Raw genomic sequence first — 17821 nt, forward strand, 5'->3', positions numbered from 1 at the left:
GAAATAAATAAACTGTTTTATAAACGAAAAAGCAAGTTGTCACACAACCAGCACACCACACTTTCGGCAACTGAATCCACTACAGCTAAGAAAAGAGTTAGCATGACATACTTCGGAAAAGTTTCCAACCAGCTTAATAACCTCTTTAAAAAACATGGCATTGAATTAGCTTTTCGTACAAATAATAAACTCAATAATATTATTCCCAACAAACTTAACACAATTGACAAGTATCAGAATGGGGGCATATATATGCTACAATGTAAAAATTGTCCACACAAATACATAGGGCAGACTTGTAGAAATTTTAAAACCAGATTCAGTGAACATGTCGCAGATTTTAAATACAACAGGAGAAAGTCTAAGTTCGCGACCCATCTAATTGAGAATGGTCATGAGTTAACCAACATCAACGAAGCATCACGCGTAATACTCCCCTTAAATAATTGTCTTATATAGAATCACATGTTATTTGATGTTATTCTGGTTATTTATTTGTATTGCATATATGTGTACCTTTATCATGCATATGGGCATAAATAGTTCTGATGATGGCTCAATAGAGCCGAAAACGTTCAAATTCAAATAAATGTAACAAAGTATTGAAAAACCAATAAATTTGTTAAAAGGATAAGCATAGATGGTATATGATAAAACCTTGATTGTTATTATTTATTATTAGCTTATCGGTCCCATCATGACTTTTAAATTTTTACGCAACAGATAACTTGTACTGGACGGACGTAAGCATTCACTCATTGGCGTTCCAGTATAATTAATTTGTTTCTGGGCTTTTCTGTATCTAGGCAGAGGATGGATGTATGGGTGGATGGATGGTTGGATGGACGGCTGTTTGTGAAAGATAGATTAATACAAAATATTCTTGAATCTTTGTTGCATTTATCCAGTTTACTTCAACAGCATTAACGACTTAATGTCGCACTATGTTAACAATATTTACTCTCTCTCACACACACACACACACGCACGCACACACACACACACGTTGGTGAGTTATGGAAGGAACTAACTACACCTTGTGTGGTTTTCGTGAATTGAAAAAAAAAGTGTCGGAAAGTTAGGTTTTTAATTTTTACGTTTATTTTATTACATTTTTCAGAGCGGAAAAGGAGTCATTGAAGCTAAAAATCAAATATAAATATTAATTTTGTATTTTATTGTAGGTTGGGGATAATATTAATTTCTTGTAGTTCGTTCCTTTCAATTCTACATGAAAGTACTGGTCAATAAATTAACACTTCACATTAGTTTGCTGTTATTTTTGAAAACATAAAATTATATTGCAACCTCTCAAATAATAACTGAGCATAATGCTAAACAGATTAGACATCATTATCATTATTATAACCATTACAGAAAGAAATGAATGTATTGTACGTAGTTCCTTTCAATTCTACTTAAGTGTTAGACAACTAATTATTACATCTGATTACTTTATTATTAGTTTTGCCAAATTAAAATTAGAGCATGTTTTGTAATGCCAAATTAATGTCCTATCGCAATTAAAGAACGACTGTCCTCTAACAGCAAAATAACCTGAGACCAAAAGTGAAAACCCTTTCTTATGGTATAAAGTGAAGGTTAATAAACGTTTTTATACAAATTTCTAAGCGATTTGAGTTTTGCCTTTACCAAGAAAGTCTTAACTGATCTTATGCTTCTTTAGAATCCATTCCAAACTACTGTTATCCTAAATAATTCCGAACAAATCTTGAAAAACTAACAAATTAAACTTTGAAAGAGCTCAAAGGTTTATTCTATGCATATACATACTAATTTGTTTGTCACATAAATGCAGCCAGTGCCAAGTCAACTTTTGGAATTGAAGGGAACTAAGCGCAACAGTTAGTTCCTTTCTTTACCTACTCTTAGGAATGGGTTGTAATCTACTTTCCTACTCACTTGTTGTTGGTAGTTCCTTTCATTACATATCGATGGGGCTATCTCTAAAATATAATGTACAATGTATAACTGTCTCTACCAAAAATGTCACTTACTGCCATTTAATGATCACCGATTCATACGTTAATTCACACTCATCTTAATCGATTAACCTTTCACAGTATATGCTCTCTGCTTGATAAATTACTCCTGGATGTATTTGTTTTACTGGAAAGAACATTCTTCTTTATCTTAAGTATTTGCGGATTTCGTCATCTTCATTTCGCGCATACCATAAAACCTATTCTGGTCTGTTTTTTATAGTTTTTCTTTCCTGTTGAAAAAACTCATTCACACTTACTTAGTTTTAGTCGTCATGTGAAATGTGGCACAATATGTGACTTCTGGAGCACACCTTGGATTTCTTCTCTCGTCTTCCCTCTAGTCTCCGGTACAAAAAGAGCCACAAACATACACCCCACAACACATATCACACATAAAATCCCGTACGTCTCAGCAGGACCTAATTCACTAATCATCAATGAGAACACCTTGGTGACGATGAACACCAGCGCCCAGTTGAGAGACACTGCCAAGGCGCTCACAAGTCCCTTGGCTTCATTCGTTGACAACTCAACCATCATGAACCAGGGGATGGGCCCGAATCCAACAGAGTACGCGATTACTAAAACGTTGAGAGCTACAAGAGGAACCCAGTTCCAGGAAGATATATCTGATTCTTGAGTGCTGAAGTAGAAATACAATGCAAGTGCCAAATAACTCACTGCCATGAATATATCTGATAATATTAGTAGTACGCGTCTGCCAATGTGGTCCATGAAGAGTGCCGCTATGTAAGTGGCCAGCACTTGAACGATGCCGATTATGAGTGTGGAGATATAAGGAGACAATGTACTTTTGGAAGCTTTGAAGATGTCCACTGTGTAAAATATGACAGCATTGATACCGCTCAGCTGCTGGAATATCATTAAACCGAACACCACTCCCAAGATCCTGAAAACTGACGTCTTTGAAACGCTTTCAGATGGAAGTACAATCTCCAGACTCTTTTGTATATCATTAAATTCTTCCAGTACATGGTGACTGTTACAGATATCGACATTCCGTAGCCAACAAAGAGATTTCTCTGCCTCAATTTTGCGTCCTTTAGAGAGTAAATATACGGGAGATTCTGGCATCCAGAAGAAGGTAATTCCGAAAAGTACAGGGATGATGGCAGCGAGAATGCACAGCCAAATATAAGGGACGAAGGCACCAACTGCATACATGTAGAGGATGCCGATAGTAACGGAGATATCCATGTATGTGCCCAGTTCCCCTCTGAGATTTATTTCAGCTATCTCCTCATTGTAGAGTGGAATGATAACTGTTGTGGCACCCATTGTGAATCCCAGAATGAATCTTGCAGTATAAAGAAGCGCCAACTGTAGAAACATATTAAACACATATGTAAACAAGTTTAAAAAAGAAAAAAATTCAGGAATTCTATTTTTTCGTACATATATTTATATCTATATCTGTCCTTACATTTGTGTATATTTGTATCTAATCTCCTTGTTTGCATGTTCAGTACAGCACAGAACCATCACTGAGACAAAACAGGACAACATATGACAAGTAACAAACACCCAATCCCACAAGCAGAAGATAAAATTCTTACATTTCCCACGTAGGGGCTCTAAGTGCGCGAATTGTGTGGATGGGACGTGAGGACAGTATGTATGGACTATAGAGCCACGGCAGCAGAATTACCTTTAATAAGAACTTAATAAGTTTATAATTTTAGTACTACTGATGTGTGGTCATGAATTTTAATATTCATCATAAATATATTAATAATAATAATAATAATAATAATAATAATAATGATAATGATAATGATAATGATAATGATAATGATAATGATAATGATAATGATAATGATAATAATAATAGTAATAATAATAATATTCTTCTTCTATTCTTTTCTTCATGTAGAGGGTCGATGAAATCTGCCTCGATATGTCTCATCATTCCATGGGTTTAATTAATATCTCCTCCCGTTGGTTGACCAGAAGCTGCTATTTTACTTTTAGTTTCGTCTATCTGTTCATTCGAGGACTTCCTTTGGGTCGTTTATCTTTCAGTTTTACATTTCACATTTTCCTAAGTAATCTGTCTGTTCCACTCTTTTGATATGCCTAAACCATTGAAACTGTTTCTTTCTAAATTCATCTCAAGTTTTTTTTTTTTCTAATTTAAATGTCATACCTTTAATTTTTTATTCTTCAGTTTTCTTTTTTGTTTTACATAAATTTCAAGAAAAACTTTCATTTCTGGAGCACGAATTCTAATTTCATTTTGTGTGTATGTCCAAATATCATATGCATATATAATAACTGTTTAAAATAGTTTTTGTGTCCAATAATTTCACATTTTAAAGGTAAATATCCATTCAACACTAAACTTTTAAACATTGTATTTACATTCGAACAACTTTGAATACTTCTGCTGATATAATTTTGTATTTTGCTATATAAGGTTACTTCTGATACCAAATAATTAAACGTCTAAACTTTTACAAGATATCTTCCGGTAACTTTATATTCCACTACTTGTCAGATATTTTCATTGCTGGTATTTTCTCCTTATTGTTTTTCAAACCAAATTCCTATACTGTATCTTTCAAATTTTTTTGTACTATCTCCACAACATTATATTGTCTACATAAATGAAAGACTTCAGGTTTGGTTTATTTCCCTTGCCTGCTTTGCATTACAATGTTATTCGTTCACCATAACACTTATAACATTGGACAATATAGGAAACAAACACCTTGTCTTCCCTACCTAACACCCGTGTTTTGTTGTAAATCATTCTTCAATTCTACTGGTGCTTTTACCGAACTTTCACAATTGTTACATTTTTAGTATTCTTAATATTACTGTAGGTAAATATACTTGAAGCAGCAGAGATTTTTAAAAGTATCTGATGGTTATAATGAAATAACCAAGGAGATACAGAAAATGTCCTGAATATATTGTAGGCCTATACTAGATTTAACTTTCATTATATGAACAATGTACAGAGTCATTATTTCATGACTGCCGGTAAGTTTAGCTATGCTCCCGCTAGCACCCAGTGCTTAAGTTTGATTAGTAGGAGAAACACCTTGCGACATTGACATGTAGAGCTACGGATATAATTATATTTCTGAAAATCCTATATTTATTTACGTATCAACTTTTGACGCCTTCGTAGAATGTTATTCACAAAGTGAAGTTCAACGTCGGAATTTAGACTACTTTGCTTTGAATATTGTGTCCTTTAGCGTTTAGAGGTTGCTATTTTAAACTTTTTCTTGGGCTTTACGTTCAGTATAAATCACAGAGAGTCATAAAATTGATTATTATCTGTTGTTTCTTTTCAGCATTTGTTCATGAAGCATTTAGAATTTTAGATATAATAATATGCTATGTCTCATTTCCAGTGTATTTGGTATGTTCAACACGATGCGAACTCTTCTATAGGCTTCTGGTATAACTTGATTATATTTTTGCTCGACCATACTATAATACGCTCATTATATGTGACGTAACTGTATCTTAAAGTCCTGCTATTCATTATGTTATTGCAACTATCACTTTCCAACTAAGCGCATGCGGTATTGTTTAATATTGTACGCGCAACATCCCGCAAGCCTTGAGACCACTAATCCAAAATGACAGGCCCGAGTTATTGAACAACTCAAATAAACATTACCGCAACTTCAAGCATGCCACTGGGAGCCATTCTCCAGATAAATTTCACACACTGCATAATCAACAACATGTAGCCTATTTAAAATAAAATAAATTCTGTTCATGTTCATTTTAATATTATAATAAATTGCATTCATTTTCTGTGTTTTAATATGTGTTGCTTTGAGGTTAGTATTTCCATACCAATCTTTGCAAAAAATCAGTAAATACGGCGTACACGCCTGCCATCTGTTGCAGTACTCGGGAACAGGCTGAAAAGACATTCATACTTGTATCATAAGTTGCATTAGTCGAGAACACGCTGAAAATACACGCATGTTCACCGTTTCATTATCACTGAAGTAACAGGTTAAGAAATAATAAGTAAAAACTCAAAACTTAGATATTTAACTATAGTCGAACAAAACAGTCGTGCAAATCAAGCTTTCAGGTATAGCTCCCTGTAAAGATGATTTGAATAATTTCGAGGGAAAATTCATTCCGGCGCCGGGTATCGAACCCGGGACCTTTGGTTAAACGTACCAACGCTCTACCAACTAAGCTACCCGGGAACTCTACCAGACACCGATCCAATTTTTCCCCTCTATATCCACAGATCTCAAAGTGGGCTGACGGCCGTCAAGCAACCAACATTGACTGCACACTAACTCTGTGTGACTTAAATTGTGGTTTTCTGTTAACGAACAGTGACGTGTATTATGCAAATCAAGCTTTCAGGTATAACTCCCTGTAAAGTTGATTTGAATAATTTCGAGGGAAAAATCGTTCCGGGGCGGGTATCAGTACAGCGGTGTCTGGTAGAATTCCTGGGTAGCTCAGTTGGTAGAGCGTTGGTACAATTAACCACAAGGTCCCGGGTTCGATAGCCGGCCCCGGAACGATTTTTCCCTCGAAATTATAAAAAAGCAGTCGTATGCATCATGCCTATAATGGTAATTAAGACGCTCGTATGAAAATTATGAAACTCCCTTAAGCTCCTTTCATACACATACTCGCGTGTTAATTATTACCATTATAGGCTCGTTGCACAAGATACTATATTCTTAAAGTAAATTTCATATTATTTGTACTAGTCATTATTGAAGTTCTGTTATTGAGTCGCTTGCGGTTGTGACCTTACGGATGACTTCCTGCTTTATTTACTTTACCTATGAATTTATATTCAATAATAATTAGTAGATCTTGCCACAATATCTTCTCAGCGTCTGATTGTTGATTTTATGATGGAAGTAACCTATAATATCGATAAATAGAACAGTTCTGCTAAATGTAGTATATAGCATGCAGGAATTTGTGATTTAGTTGCTGGGACACATTTGTCTGAATGTATTAGTATGTCACAATTTAACAGTGTAATAGTTGGTTCCAGGCCACCGGCGTAGCTCAGTCGGCTGAGGCGCTTGCCTTCCGATCCGGAGTTGTGCTCGGGGATGCGTTCGATTCCAGCTTGCGCCGATTACCTGGTTGGGTTTTTTCCGAGACTTTTTCCCCAAATTGCAAGGCAAACGCTAGGAAATCAATGGCGAATCCTCGGCCTCATCTCACCAAATACCATCTCGCTATCACCATATACCTTAGTATTTGATACAGCGTCGTTAAATAAATCAGCAAAATAAAAGTTGTTTCCTATTTTGTGTCATTTTCGCAATACGAGTAGCATCTGTTTCTTACTTGGTTATTTAACGACTCTGTATCAAATACTAGGTTATTTAGCGTCAATGGGATGGTGATAGCGAGATGGTATGTGGCGAGATGAGGCTGAGGATTCGCGATAGATTACCTGGCATATGCCTTAAGATAGAGAAAACCTGGGAAAAAATTCCAACCAGGTATTCAGCCCTAGTGGGAACCGAACTCACGCTCAAGCGTAACTGCAGATTGACAGGCAAGCGCCTTAGCCGACTGAGCTACACCGGCGGCTGAATAACACCTCACTTTTTCATTCAGAACTGCGAAGTTCGTTCATTGTGTTTGATACACACTCTGAGACAAAGTGAGTTACGATGCCAGCAGTCTGTGTTCGTAATATTTACATGATCTATTCAAATAGTGTTTCTGACGAGTGTTGACAAAATCTTCATACATCTTTGACATACAGTCTCTCCACGCGTTTGATACGTTAAACCTGAATTGGTGAATAATGATTTCTATCCCTTCAAATTAAAACAAGGCATTAATTCGGCGTCCTTTTCGATATTTTCATAGGAATGAGAAAATTACCATAGAGGACACTTTGACTACTGTGCTAAATCATTTTACAATGCAGGTACATTTGAATCTAATAATCTATTTATACCCTGCGTAATTCTAGCATTGTCTAAAGGCGATATTTCAGGCCTTTGTATGAATAGAACTCAACCTTTTTGTCACTGATGTAACATTTTCAGATATTTTAGTCTGTTGTTCAATGTCACTGTATATATTGCTAGATTATTTAGTGTCAATTGAATTGGTGATATTGAAATGGTATTTGGAGAGATGAGGATTCGCCATAGTATTACCTGGCATTCGCCTTACAGTTAGGAAAAGCTCGGAAGAAAAACCAAACCCACGAACCCACGCCCGAGCCAAGCCCCGGATCAGTTCTTCGTTCATAATAAATCTCTTCCCCATACGGATTAGTGGTAGAATAGTATATCGCATATTCTGCTTTACCTTCTTTTGCGCACTTCATCGGCACCACTTAGTGGACAACAACGTACTATTCCAATAATTTATCATTTTTATCCTGTTTTATGGACGATTCCTATTTCCATTATTTTATGAAGAAGATGCTTCAATTAGTTTCCAATTGTTTCTTTCATTATTCTATGTTGCTAAAGTTTGTTTCAATCCAAAATAGCATGGGATGAACATATTAATTTGTTAAGTATTAGGCTATCAAGAATAATTTACTTATTAAAATATCTGAAACCTTTAATACCGAAATTCTACCATAACTTCTTATTACGCCTTTTTCAATAGTATATTATCATATATGGTGTTTATATTTGGGAGAATAACAGTAGCATATCCATTATTCTTATTCTACAAAAAAAAGGTTTACGCATTTAACCCTTCAGTACTCGCGTGGATTACAATAGTAATCCACTGATATTTAATCCTGTATTACGTCACCGCCTGCAGCACTGCGTAGCTGAGCGTCAATGCAATTTCTCGTCACAGTCTAAGTGAGGCATTACTGGTGTTTAGACGTATTTGTCGCAACGCTTTGGAAAGTTATACGGAGTTTTATCAAGTTATACGCAGTTTTTCCGAGTGGATTACCATTGTAATCCACGCGAGTACTGACGTCAGTTTCTTGCTCAGGTAAGTGAAATAGTTTTTATATGGTTATGAGTGATGCAATGCAGGAACTTTATGAAAAAAGTGTGTGATATCGTTCCATCCTCTTTGTAGTTGACTCCAATGGGTACGGAAAATACAAGCAATATTTGCAAGTGGCTAGATGAAGATCTGGATGTTGGCATTGAAAATGAAAGTGATGATGAAAGCAACAAAGAAGATCTTTTGAATGAAGTTCACGATTCTAATTCAGAACAAGACAATGAGGAGGAGGATGATGATTATGGTGATGGTGATGAAAGACTAATGTCTATAAATGATGGAAACTGCTATACGGGAAGAGACAACACTACAATTTGGCAGGAAGAACCAGTATCTCTACGAGGGAGAAGAAGAGCACAAAATATAGTGATTCATTCACCGGGCCCTAAAAGAGCTGCAAAAAATGCGCGGACACACACAGAGTGTTTTGACTGCTTTATTGATCAGACAATAATCAATGTAATAGTAAGGTGTACTAATATTTATATTGAAAAAGTGAAGCGTAATTACGGACGTGACAGAGATTGCAAATTAACAAATGACGTTGAAATTCGAGCACTCTTAGGTATTTTGTATCTTGCTGGTGCTTTGAAATCGGGAAGACTGAACGTAAGAGAACTATGGGATAAAAATGGCACAGATATAGAGTCAATTTACCTGACTATGACCTACAATAGATTCCAATTTTTGTTACGATGTCTACGGTTTGATAACATTCATGACAGGCAGGAAAGGAAAGAAATTGATAAACTGGCTGCTGTACGTGAAGTGTTCGAGTTATTTGTTCAGAATTCACAAAGGTGCTACATTCCAAGCGAATATGTAACTATAGACGAGCAGTTGGTTGCATTCAGAGGACGATGTCCCATGAAAGTGTATATACCTACTAAACCAGCAAAATATGGGATCAAAATTTTTGCTATGGTGGATGTGAAAACATATTACACTCATAAGTTGGAAATTTATGCTGGTATTCAACCAGATGGTCCATTTCACCAAAGTAACAGTGCACATGCAGTGGTGAAGAGGCTGGTTCATCCCATCAAAGGAACAGGAAGAAATGTGACCACCGATAACTGGTTCACGAGCATACTTCTGTGTTTAGATCTTCTAGAAAATGACAAAATTACATTTGTAGGAACCTTGAAAAAAAACAAAAGAGAAATCCCTCCTCATTTCACAACTACTCAAGACAGGGAAGTTAACAGTACATTGTTTGGATTCAATGAAAACTGCACAATTATTTCGTACAGTATGTACCAAAAAAAAACAAAACAGTGTTAGCATTATCAACCATGCATTATGATAAGGCAATGGATGGGGAAACAGGAGGAAGCCAGAAGCCTGAAATAATATCTTTTTATAATAGAACTAAATGTGCTGTGGATGTCCTGGACCAGTTATGCTCAGCCTATGATGTAAGCAGAAATTCACGCCGCTGGCCTCTGACTATTTTCTTTGACTTACTGAACATAGCAGGTGTCAATGCTCTTGTTGTTTATTCTGCAAACAAACAAAAAATTCTACGGAAAAACTTCCTAAAAACCCTTGCTCTGGACCTAATGAAGCCACTAATTTCCGAGCGTATCACCCAACAGACAATTCCAAGAGAAATAAAGAGAAGAGGAGAGCAACTGTTAGGCATTCCACAAACAGGTCAAGAAGAAGGAATACGGCCAGAAGGTATTGGTAGGTGCTACATGTGTGGTAGAACAAGAAACAAGAGCACAAGACAATCTTGTTCCCAGTGCTTGAAGAGAATTTGTCCTACTCATTCAGATGTAATTTGTTTGAACTGTGTAGAAGAAATGCATAGGCCTACTCAGATAATTGAATCAGATGTAGATTAGACTCACGTGTGTAAAGTGTGAAATGCAAACATAAACATGAAAGTGCATCAATATCCTTCTTACAATACACAAAAACATCTGTAAAATATTACAAGTGAAGAGAGAATGATTGTTACATCCCTGAATTTTTTCATTGCTACACCCCTGAGTGAGGTATTCGGTTATCAAATATGACGTAAGTAAGGTCAGCAGTAGTGAACTTGCGTTTCCCGTGGGAGAGATTAAGAGAGATCAAGAGTTCAGATGACCTTCAAACATCGAGTGAGCAACAATGCTAGATAACCTACATAATTATGATGATAGTGAACTAACTCATAACTATGATGCAACAATAAATTATGACTCAAAGACACGACCAGTGTTGAAATATTATGCAAACATGTCACTTGAATGCAATTTGTGTACTATCCATTTCATTATTAATATTTATAATTAATACGTTCCGTTATGCGTACCATATCTATTCTTATTACTGTAATAACTGAAAACAATATATTTCTTAACATTTAAATCTAATTCCAATGTTTAAACCTTGTCTATAAACAAAAACAAATGTGGATTACCATTGTAATCCAGGTGAGTACTGGCGTTACGGAATTTAACGCGAGTAACGAAGGGCATAGTCTGCAAATGACGCTCACTGTAGGCCACTATATATTGAGAAAAAAATTTTAACTCTTATAAATTTATATATATATATATTCCAATGTCTAATAAAAATTAAGAAAAACCTTAATAATTATCACCCTAAAACAGAAGTTAACCACTACAATACAAGGTACAATTATTGTGTTTCAGAACCGAGAGGTAGATTAAGTCCAAAAAATGGTTCAATTCTATTGTTATAACATTGTTTAATAAGTTTCCACAAAAGGCACATGATGCAAGTTATATATAATTTAAATCTGGTTTCTATAACCGCTTAATCAACCATCCATTCTATAATATTAGTGAATTTGTTGACACCATTGTAAATGTATTCTAAATTTCTAAGCTTAATTGCTTTGTATTATTACAATTATTATTAGTATTAACCTTCAAGACGAAATTGATCTGAGTATTAGACGCTTACCCCTTCAGGCAGACCAAGTTAATGATTTTCGTCCAAAATGTTTGAGAAGAACACTTCGTGAGGACTCCTTTAAGAAATGGAGTGAACTTCCTGGAAAAGGGAAAGGTGTCACATTTTATTCCCACTGGAAGAAAGGGAATGCATAAATTTCCAACAAGAAGGGTCTCTCCTGCAGCCAATGGACTGAAGCGATCAAAATGACCTGCAACGTTATTCCAGTCAGAACCCTCCCAGGAACAAGCCTTGGTAGTACCCATTGCAGAAAATGCGATGAGCAAGAAACCTTAGTCCATGTACTGGGTTTTTGCCGGAAGGGAGAATTACTGAGAATTGACCGTCATAATAAAATTCGCTCAATGATTGCCAATGAACTTCGCCGGGTTGATAAGTATGAAGTGCACGAGGAAATTTGGTGCCTTTCCGCTGACGGATCAACTCGAAGAGCCACATATCATTGTTATAGACCGAAAAAAAATTGTGGACTCATTCTCGATCCCACAGTCCGTTTTGAGAACAGCGAGGAACAACCTAGAGAAGTCTGCAAAGAAAAACGGGCAATTTATCTGCCATGCTGGAGTGATTTCGGGACCAAATATAACATCAAGACATGGGACTTGTAGGAATTATTATGATTGGGGCTAGAGGCACAATCCCAGGGAGTCCTTAGAAGTCTTCCGAAAATTAAAAGTTCTTGACAGCACCCTGGACATGATATCCTCCACAGCACTGAAGATATCGATTTGAATAATTAATCATGATTTATATTCTTTATAAAATGTAATTTGTCTTGTAGCCTAAATTGTTTGTTGCATTTAAAATAAATTTTTCAATGATAGCCTACCTAACTAGGGTTTCTATAAAAGAAGAAATTGAATTAAATATAAATATTCATTTAGAATTGATTAGGAGGCCGATTATTAAATCCTGGTTGGGACGACTATCAAATATCTACCAAGAATATTGTTTGTTTTCCATTTGTATTGCTTGTATTCATCTGTGTTTACATTTTGTGTCAAATATTATTTTATATATCTTGTAATTTAGTATACTTTATGTCTATTGCAACAAATTTTTGTTCATGACATTAATAAAGGATTGATTGAACACTAACGATCATTGATATTATTTCCTGTGGCAGAAAATGTAAAACCGGAAGAAATATATTCAAGAATGTGTAAAAACATAGGGAATCAATTTTATGAACAGTGTCATTGATAAGACGATATGGATTTTAAATTCCAAGTAAAAACTGTGCATTCAATTCTTCTTAACCATCTGAACTGTCATAAAATTTAAGACGGGTCCCTTACAGATCTGAACAAAGAAACGAGGTTAAGCGTAAGCAGGGACATAAATAATCTTTACGTTGCTAAAATAGATCATTTTATAGAAAGAATTGTGACTTGTGACGGACGCTACATGGATACGTTATTTCGAGCCATAATCCAAGAGACAGAGCATCGGGTAGATATATACATCATTACCTGTTAAAATCATCAAATTATGACGTTGTGCAGGTAAAGTTATGGTATTTTTTGTGACATGAAAAGTGTAATTTACTCTAACCTCATGAAATCGACGAACTGCGAACTGTGAGTATTACACCAACTTTCTCAGAAATAAAGTGAAGATTGTATTACGTTTTGTAGTAATGTCATGGAATACAAAGGCACCTGGTTCATCTTCTTCAAGATAATGGTCATCCTCATTGTGTCCATAACGCCGCAGAATACATCGGACAACTGAGCTGGAGGTTAAACGCCCTCAGACCGATCAAACTGGATGATAAAGATCATGTGAAAAAAAAAAAAATTGCAGCACTGGTTACCCGGCATTAGTACCTATAAAGATTTCTACTCTATAGGAATTAGAAACTTCACACAGATGGAACAAATGTAGGCTATATTTGTACGGGGCTATGTTGAAAAGTGCACAAAATGTATTATTATAATATGAACACTTAGGCCATACTAAATTATTCTGGTTTGGTTCTATAATTTTTAATAACATAATATTTGCTTAATGCAAGTGATACATTTGAGTGCCAATTGCCAGTATTTCCGTTTGTGGTGATTTTTAATAATTTCTCCGTGTTGTACCGATAACTCAAAATGGCAAATTACCATTACCAAAATCAATTATAAACAATGTTACATTTGAAGTAAGTTGCATATGTCTTTTAGGATTACAGTTATTGCTATTATTATCAACATCATCATAATCCTCGTCATCATTGTTATTTTTATACTCACAGACTGTCCCACCAGAATGATGGTGATCCAGCCTAAAGACAGAGGAACTGTAAGGAGCAACAACAGGAATCGACGTCCGAACCTGCCGGCCAAGTACCCAGAGGGAAGAGCACCGAACACAGCTCCTAGGGGAGCCAGGGATCCGATCCACGATGCCTCGTCGTCAGATATGATTCCCTCAGTGTTGTTGCGAGGTGTCTGCAAGCGAGGTAGCGCTGGGGACGTCCAGCCTTCCAGAGACCCCACACAGACAGAGAGTAGAGCAGCTGAAAATGAACAAGGTACACTTTTGTAATTTCAGGATATATGGATGAGTGGGGATTAGACGAATGAATAAATAGAATGTGGCATTACTCTGTTTGCAAGACAATATATCGTGAGTTTTAATATACTAAAATTTCAGTTATTTCTAGTTACTGTCTATTAAAAAGTAGTAAAATTAAAATTACCAAGACAAGCTGCCAACCGTTGAGGCCACTTGGAACCATTTGGCATCATTTATTCTAACAGTCTATCGCTGTAAGTTGTAAGAAAAGCATAAATTAATCCAATTTATACGTGGAATAGAAGCTACTGTAAAATCCGTGCCAATAATAGAATTGTAAATATTACTTTTCCTCACAAGCAAATAACTTATATAAAAGATAATACTACAGCTAGAACTTAAGTATTAATATAATGATATAGGTATAATATACAACATATTATTTCACAGGCCTGAGAAGTTAACGTTCATAAAAAAACTTTGTAAAAATGTTATGTTAAATTCACTGTTCTTTCACTGAGCACAGTTTTTCACTATTATGTATCATTTCTCCAAATTTTGATTGCAAGTTTTAGCTAAGTGAGAGTACCGTTATTGAATTTAATGCTTCAGTGATGTTTCTTAATCATAAATTTAACACAAATAGTTGCTTCTACAATTTTAACAAAAAAATAAATACTTACTTACTGGTTTTTAAGGAACCCGGAGGTTCATTGTCGCCCTCGCATAAGCCCGCCATTGGTCCCTATCCTGAGTAAGATTAATCCAGTCTCTACCATCATATCCCACCTCCCTCAAATCCATTTTAATAAATAATAAATACTTTACTTACTAATTCCATCATAACTATAAACAAATAATGCCTGTAAGAATATATTGTTACTATTAGAGATAAGAAAACTATTATTATACAGTTAAAGCTGTTTTTTCAGTTTTAGATTATTTATTTATTTTTTTATTCTGTGGTTATTAATATTTATCTGAGAGTTCACATACAAACAATACTAACCATACTCCACAACAACTCCAAAGTTTTAGGTATCTGTTACAGCATGACAGCTTTCTAGACTTTGTTTCCAATGGCCATTAACAAGTAAAAAATAATATACATTAAGAATACCGTTGTATGAATTTTGTAAACTGTCAGGGTATCTGGACTTTTTGTCACATCCAAAACATACCACGGACTTTTTGTTACAATGACAAGATGTCAAGAAAATAAAATTGCAACACAAACATTTTGTCACACCTTACAGGATATGTTTGTTTTTCAAACTTAGACATGTCACAGTTTTTAAAGTTTGCACATATCACACTTCATCGAACAGAAATGTAACCTGCTTCTATGGAAACAATTCGTACATGCCAACAATCTGAACCGCTTCTATGGAAACAATTAGGTACAGTAGGTACTTGTAGAATTTTCAATTGCGAAATAGAATGAATATAAATTTAAAGTTTATTCCTACTTCAAAAGGGGGTAAGAAGATTATTTATAAAATATACATGTTCTTGAAATACTAATCCATGAGGAATGGTATTAAATGGAGATGTATGACAGAAACCGATGTGCGAGAATGGTTACTACATCTGGTGTTGAAAATGGATCATCTGTTTCGGCATACTCCCGACAGGGGCCGCTGTAAAGCTGCGGAATTAAAATGGAACATAGCTTCTAGCTCGGTTGAACCTACATCTAGCATCGTGCAAAATGCTCTTGCAACTACACCCAGCTAGATTGCAATAAAGTTTCTTAAGAAGGAAACATTAAAGAGAATTGTAAGACGAATTAGAAGGCTTAACTTGCCCCTAAACCAAATTCCATAGGAGAATTTCAAGATCTCTCTCAGAACTATAAAGAAAGAACGGCTGAGGAAAAGTGGCTGCTTCACTTAAAAATATTCCTGGAACACTGATCCATGAGAAATGGTATTAAATGGAGATGTATCGACAGAAATCGATGTGCGGGAATGGTTACTACATCTGGTGTTGAAAATGGATCATCAGTTTCGGAAGAAACGGAACACAGGCATTCTCCCGACTGGGGCCGCTGCAAAGCTGCGTAATTAAAAGAGAACATAGCTTCCAGCTTGGTTGAACCTACATCTAAAGTTTACAACTACAGATTCAGGGAGATTACAATAAAGTTTCCTATGGATCATCTGTTTCGGGAGAAACGGAACACAGGCATACTCCCGACTGGGCCCGCTACACAGCTGCAGAATTAAAAGAGAACATAGCTTCCAGCTTGGTTGAACCTACATCTAGAGTTTGCAACTACAGATCCAGCGAGATTACAATAATGTTTCCTAAGAAGGAAATATTAAAGAGAACTGTAAGACGAATTAGAAGGCTTAACTTGCCCCCTGAACCAAATTCCATAAAAGAAGTTTAAGATGTCCCTTAAACACGGATGGGGAACGGTGGCTGCTTCACTTAAATGCACAGACATGTGTTTTAATATTTTGCCCCGATGACCACATAGAATATTATACAGATCAAATTATTAGATCTCTGACGGAACCTTTAAAATGTTACCAAGAATAACTACGCAGTTAAACAGTAGGGGGAGATAGGGTACAATTTAACAAAAAAGTTATTTTTTGACATTTTTGAGAAAAATATTCATGAAATCAATTTTGTTCTGAGATATGATTATTGCTTCATTACTAGACAATAGTTTGCAATGTACAAAAACCTTGCAATTATGCAATCAATATATTCTACTGTATTTCGAACATATTCATTAAGTGATACATTGTTACACTGTATCCCAGAATGGGATACCCTGTAACAAGTTCTGGGGTACAGTGTAACATCGGATAATGAGTGAGTTTTCCGACAAATAATCATAACAAATATAGCTGGTTCACATTTTGTGGCTTTATAACATTATTTTATATCATCATACCAGTTCTTTAACCTTTAATTATTAAATAATCACACCGAACATAGAAAGAAACAATGTTTTAACAAACATAAAAATTATCAAGATTTACTTCAAGTTTCAAACATGTAGTCTGGCGTTTTTTCCAAAGACACTGATTGTGGAAGAACCATCATCAAGTTGAAGTGGATACACAAACTTAGCTCTGTCCTTGGTTCCTCTTCGAAGAAATGATTCTTCGTAATCTCCAACCGAATCCTTGTTCTTCTCTGCTTTACGCACATAATAGTTATTAGTTTTGCCAGTTAACTGAAAAAGAACATAGTCCCTATGCACGGGTTCTTCTGTGAACGTAAATTATTTTTAAACCTCATCTATCGCGCAGTTTACATCATACGAGGAAGCCAAAGGAATGCAGATCTAATCTTGTTCATTCTGTTGAATCGTCCTTTCGGGAAAACAGTATTTTTCTAACATTTTTCTGTGTCCTTGGCTTTTTAACCTG

The 17821-nt window shown here is 35.5% G+C and overlaps 1 protein-coding gene across 3 annotated transcripts in view; it reads right to left on the bottom strand.

Annotated features, from left to right (window-relative positions):
- Positions 1–899: 899 nt before the first annotated feature.
- The window catches only part of LOC138694417 (facilitated trehalose transporter Tret1-like), an 83372-nt gene continuing 66450 nt past the window's right edge, over positions 900–17821 (bottom strand). For all 3 annotated transcript variants that reach the window (XM_069818112.1, XM_069818113.1, XM_069818114.1), the window contains exons 2-4: positions 14614–14681; positions 14165–14430; positions 900–3347 (exon numbers count right to left, since the gene is read on the bottom strand). In XM_069818112.1, the coding sequence (XP_069674213.1) occupies positions 2277–3347; positions 14165–14430; positions 14614–14662 (1386 nt within the window). In that variant the 5' untranslated portion in view covers positions 14663–14681 and the 3' untranslated portion in view covers positions 900–2276. The remainder of the gene's footprint in view (positions 3348–14164; positions 14431–14613; positions 14682–17821) is intronic.

The sequence above is a fragment of the Periplaneta americana genome, chromosome 2 (genome assembly GCF_040183065.1).
Source record: "Periplaneta americana isolate PAMFEO1 chromosome 2, P.americana_PAMFEO1_priV1, whole genome shotgun sequence".
NCBI classification, from domain to species: Eukaryota; Metazoa; Arthropoda; class Insecta; order Blattodea; family Blattidae; genus Periplaneta; species Periplaneta americana.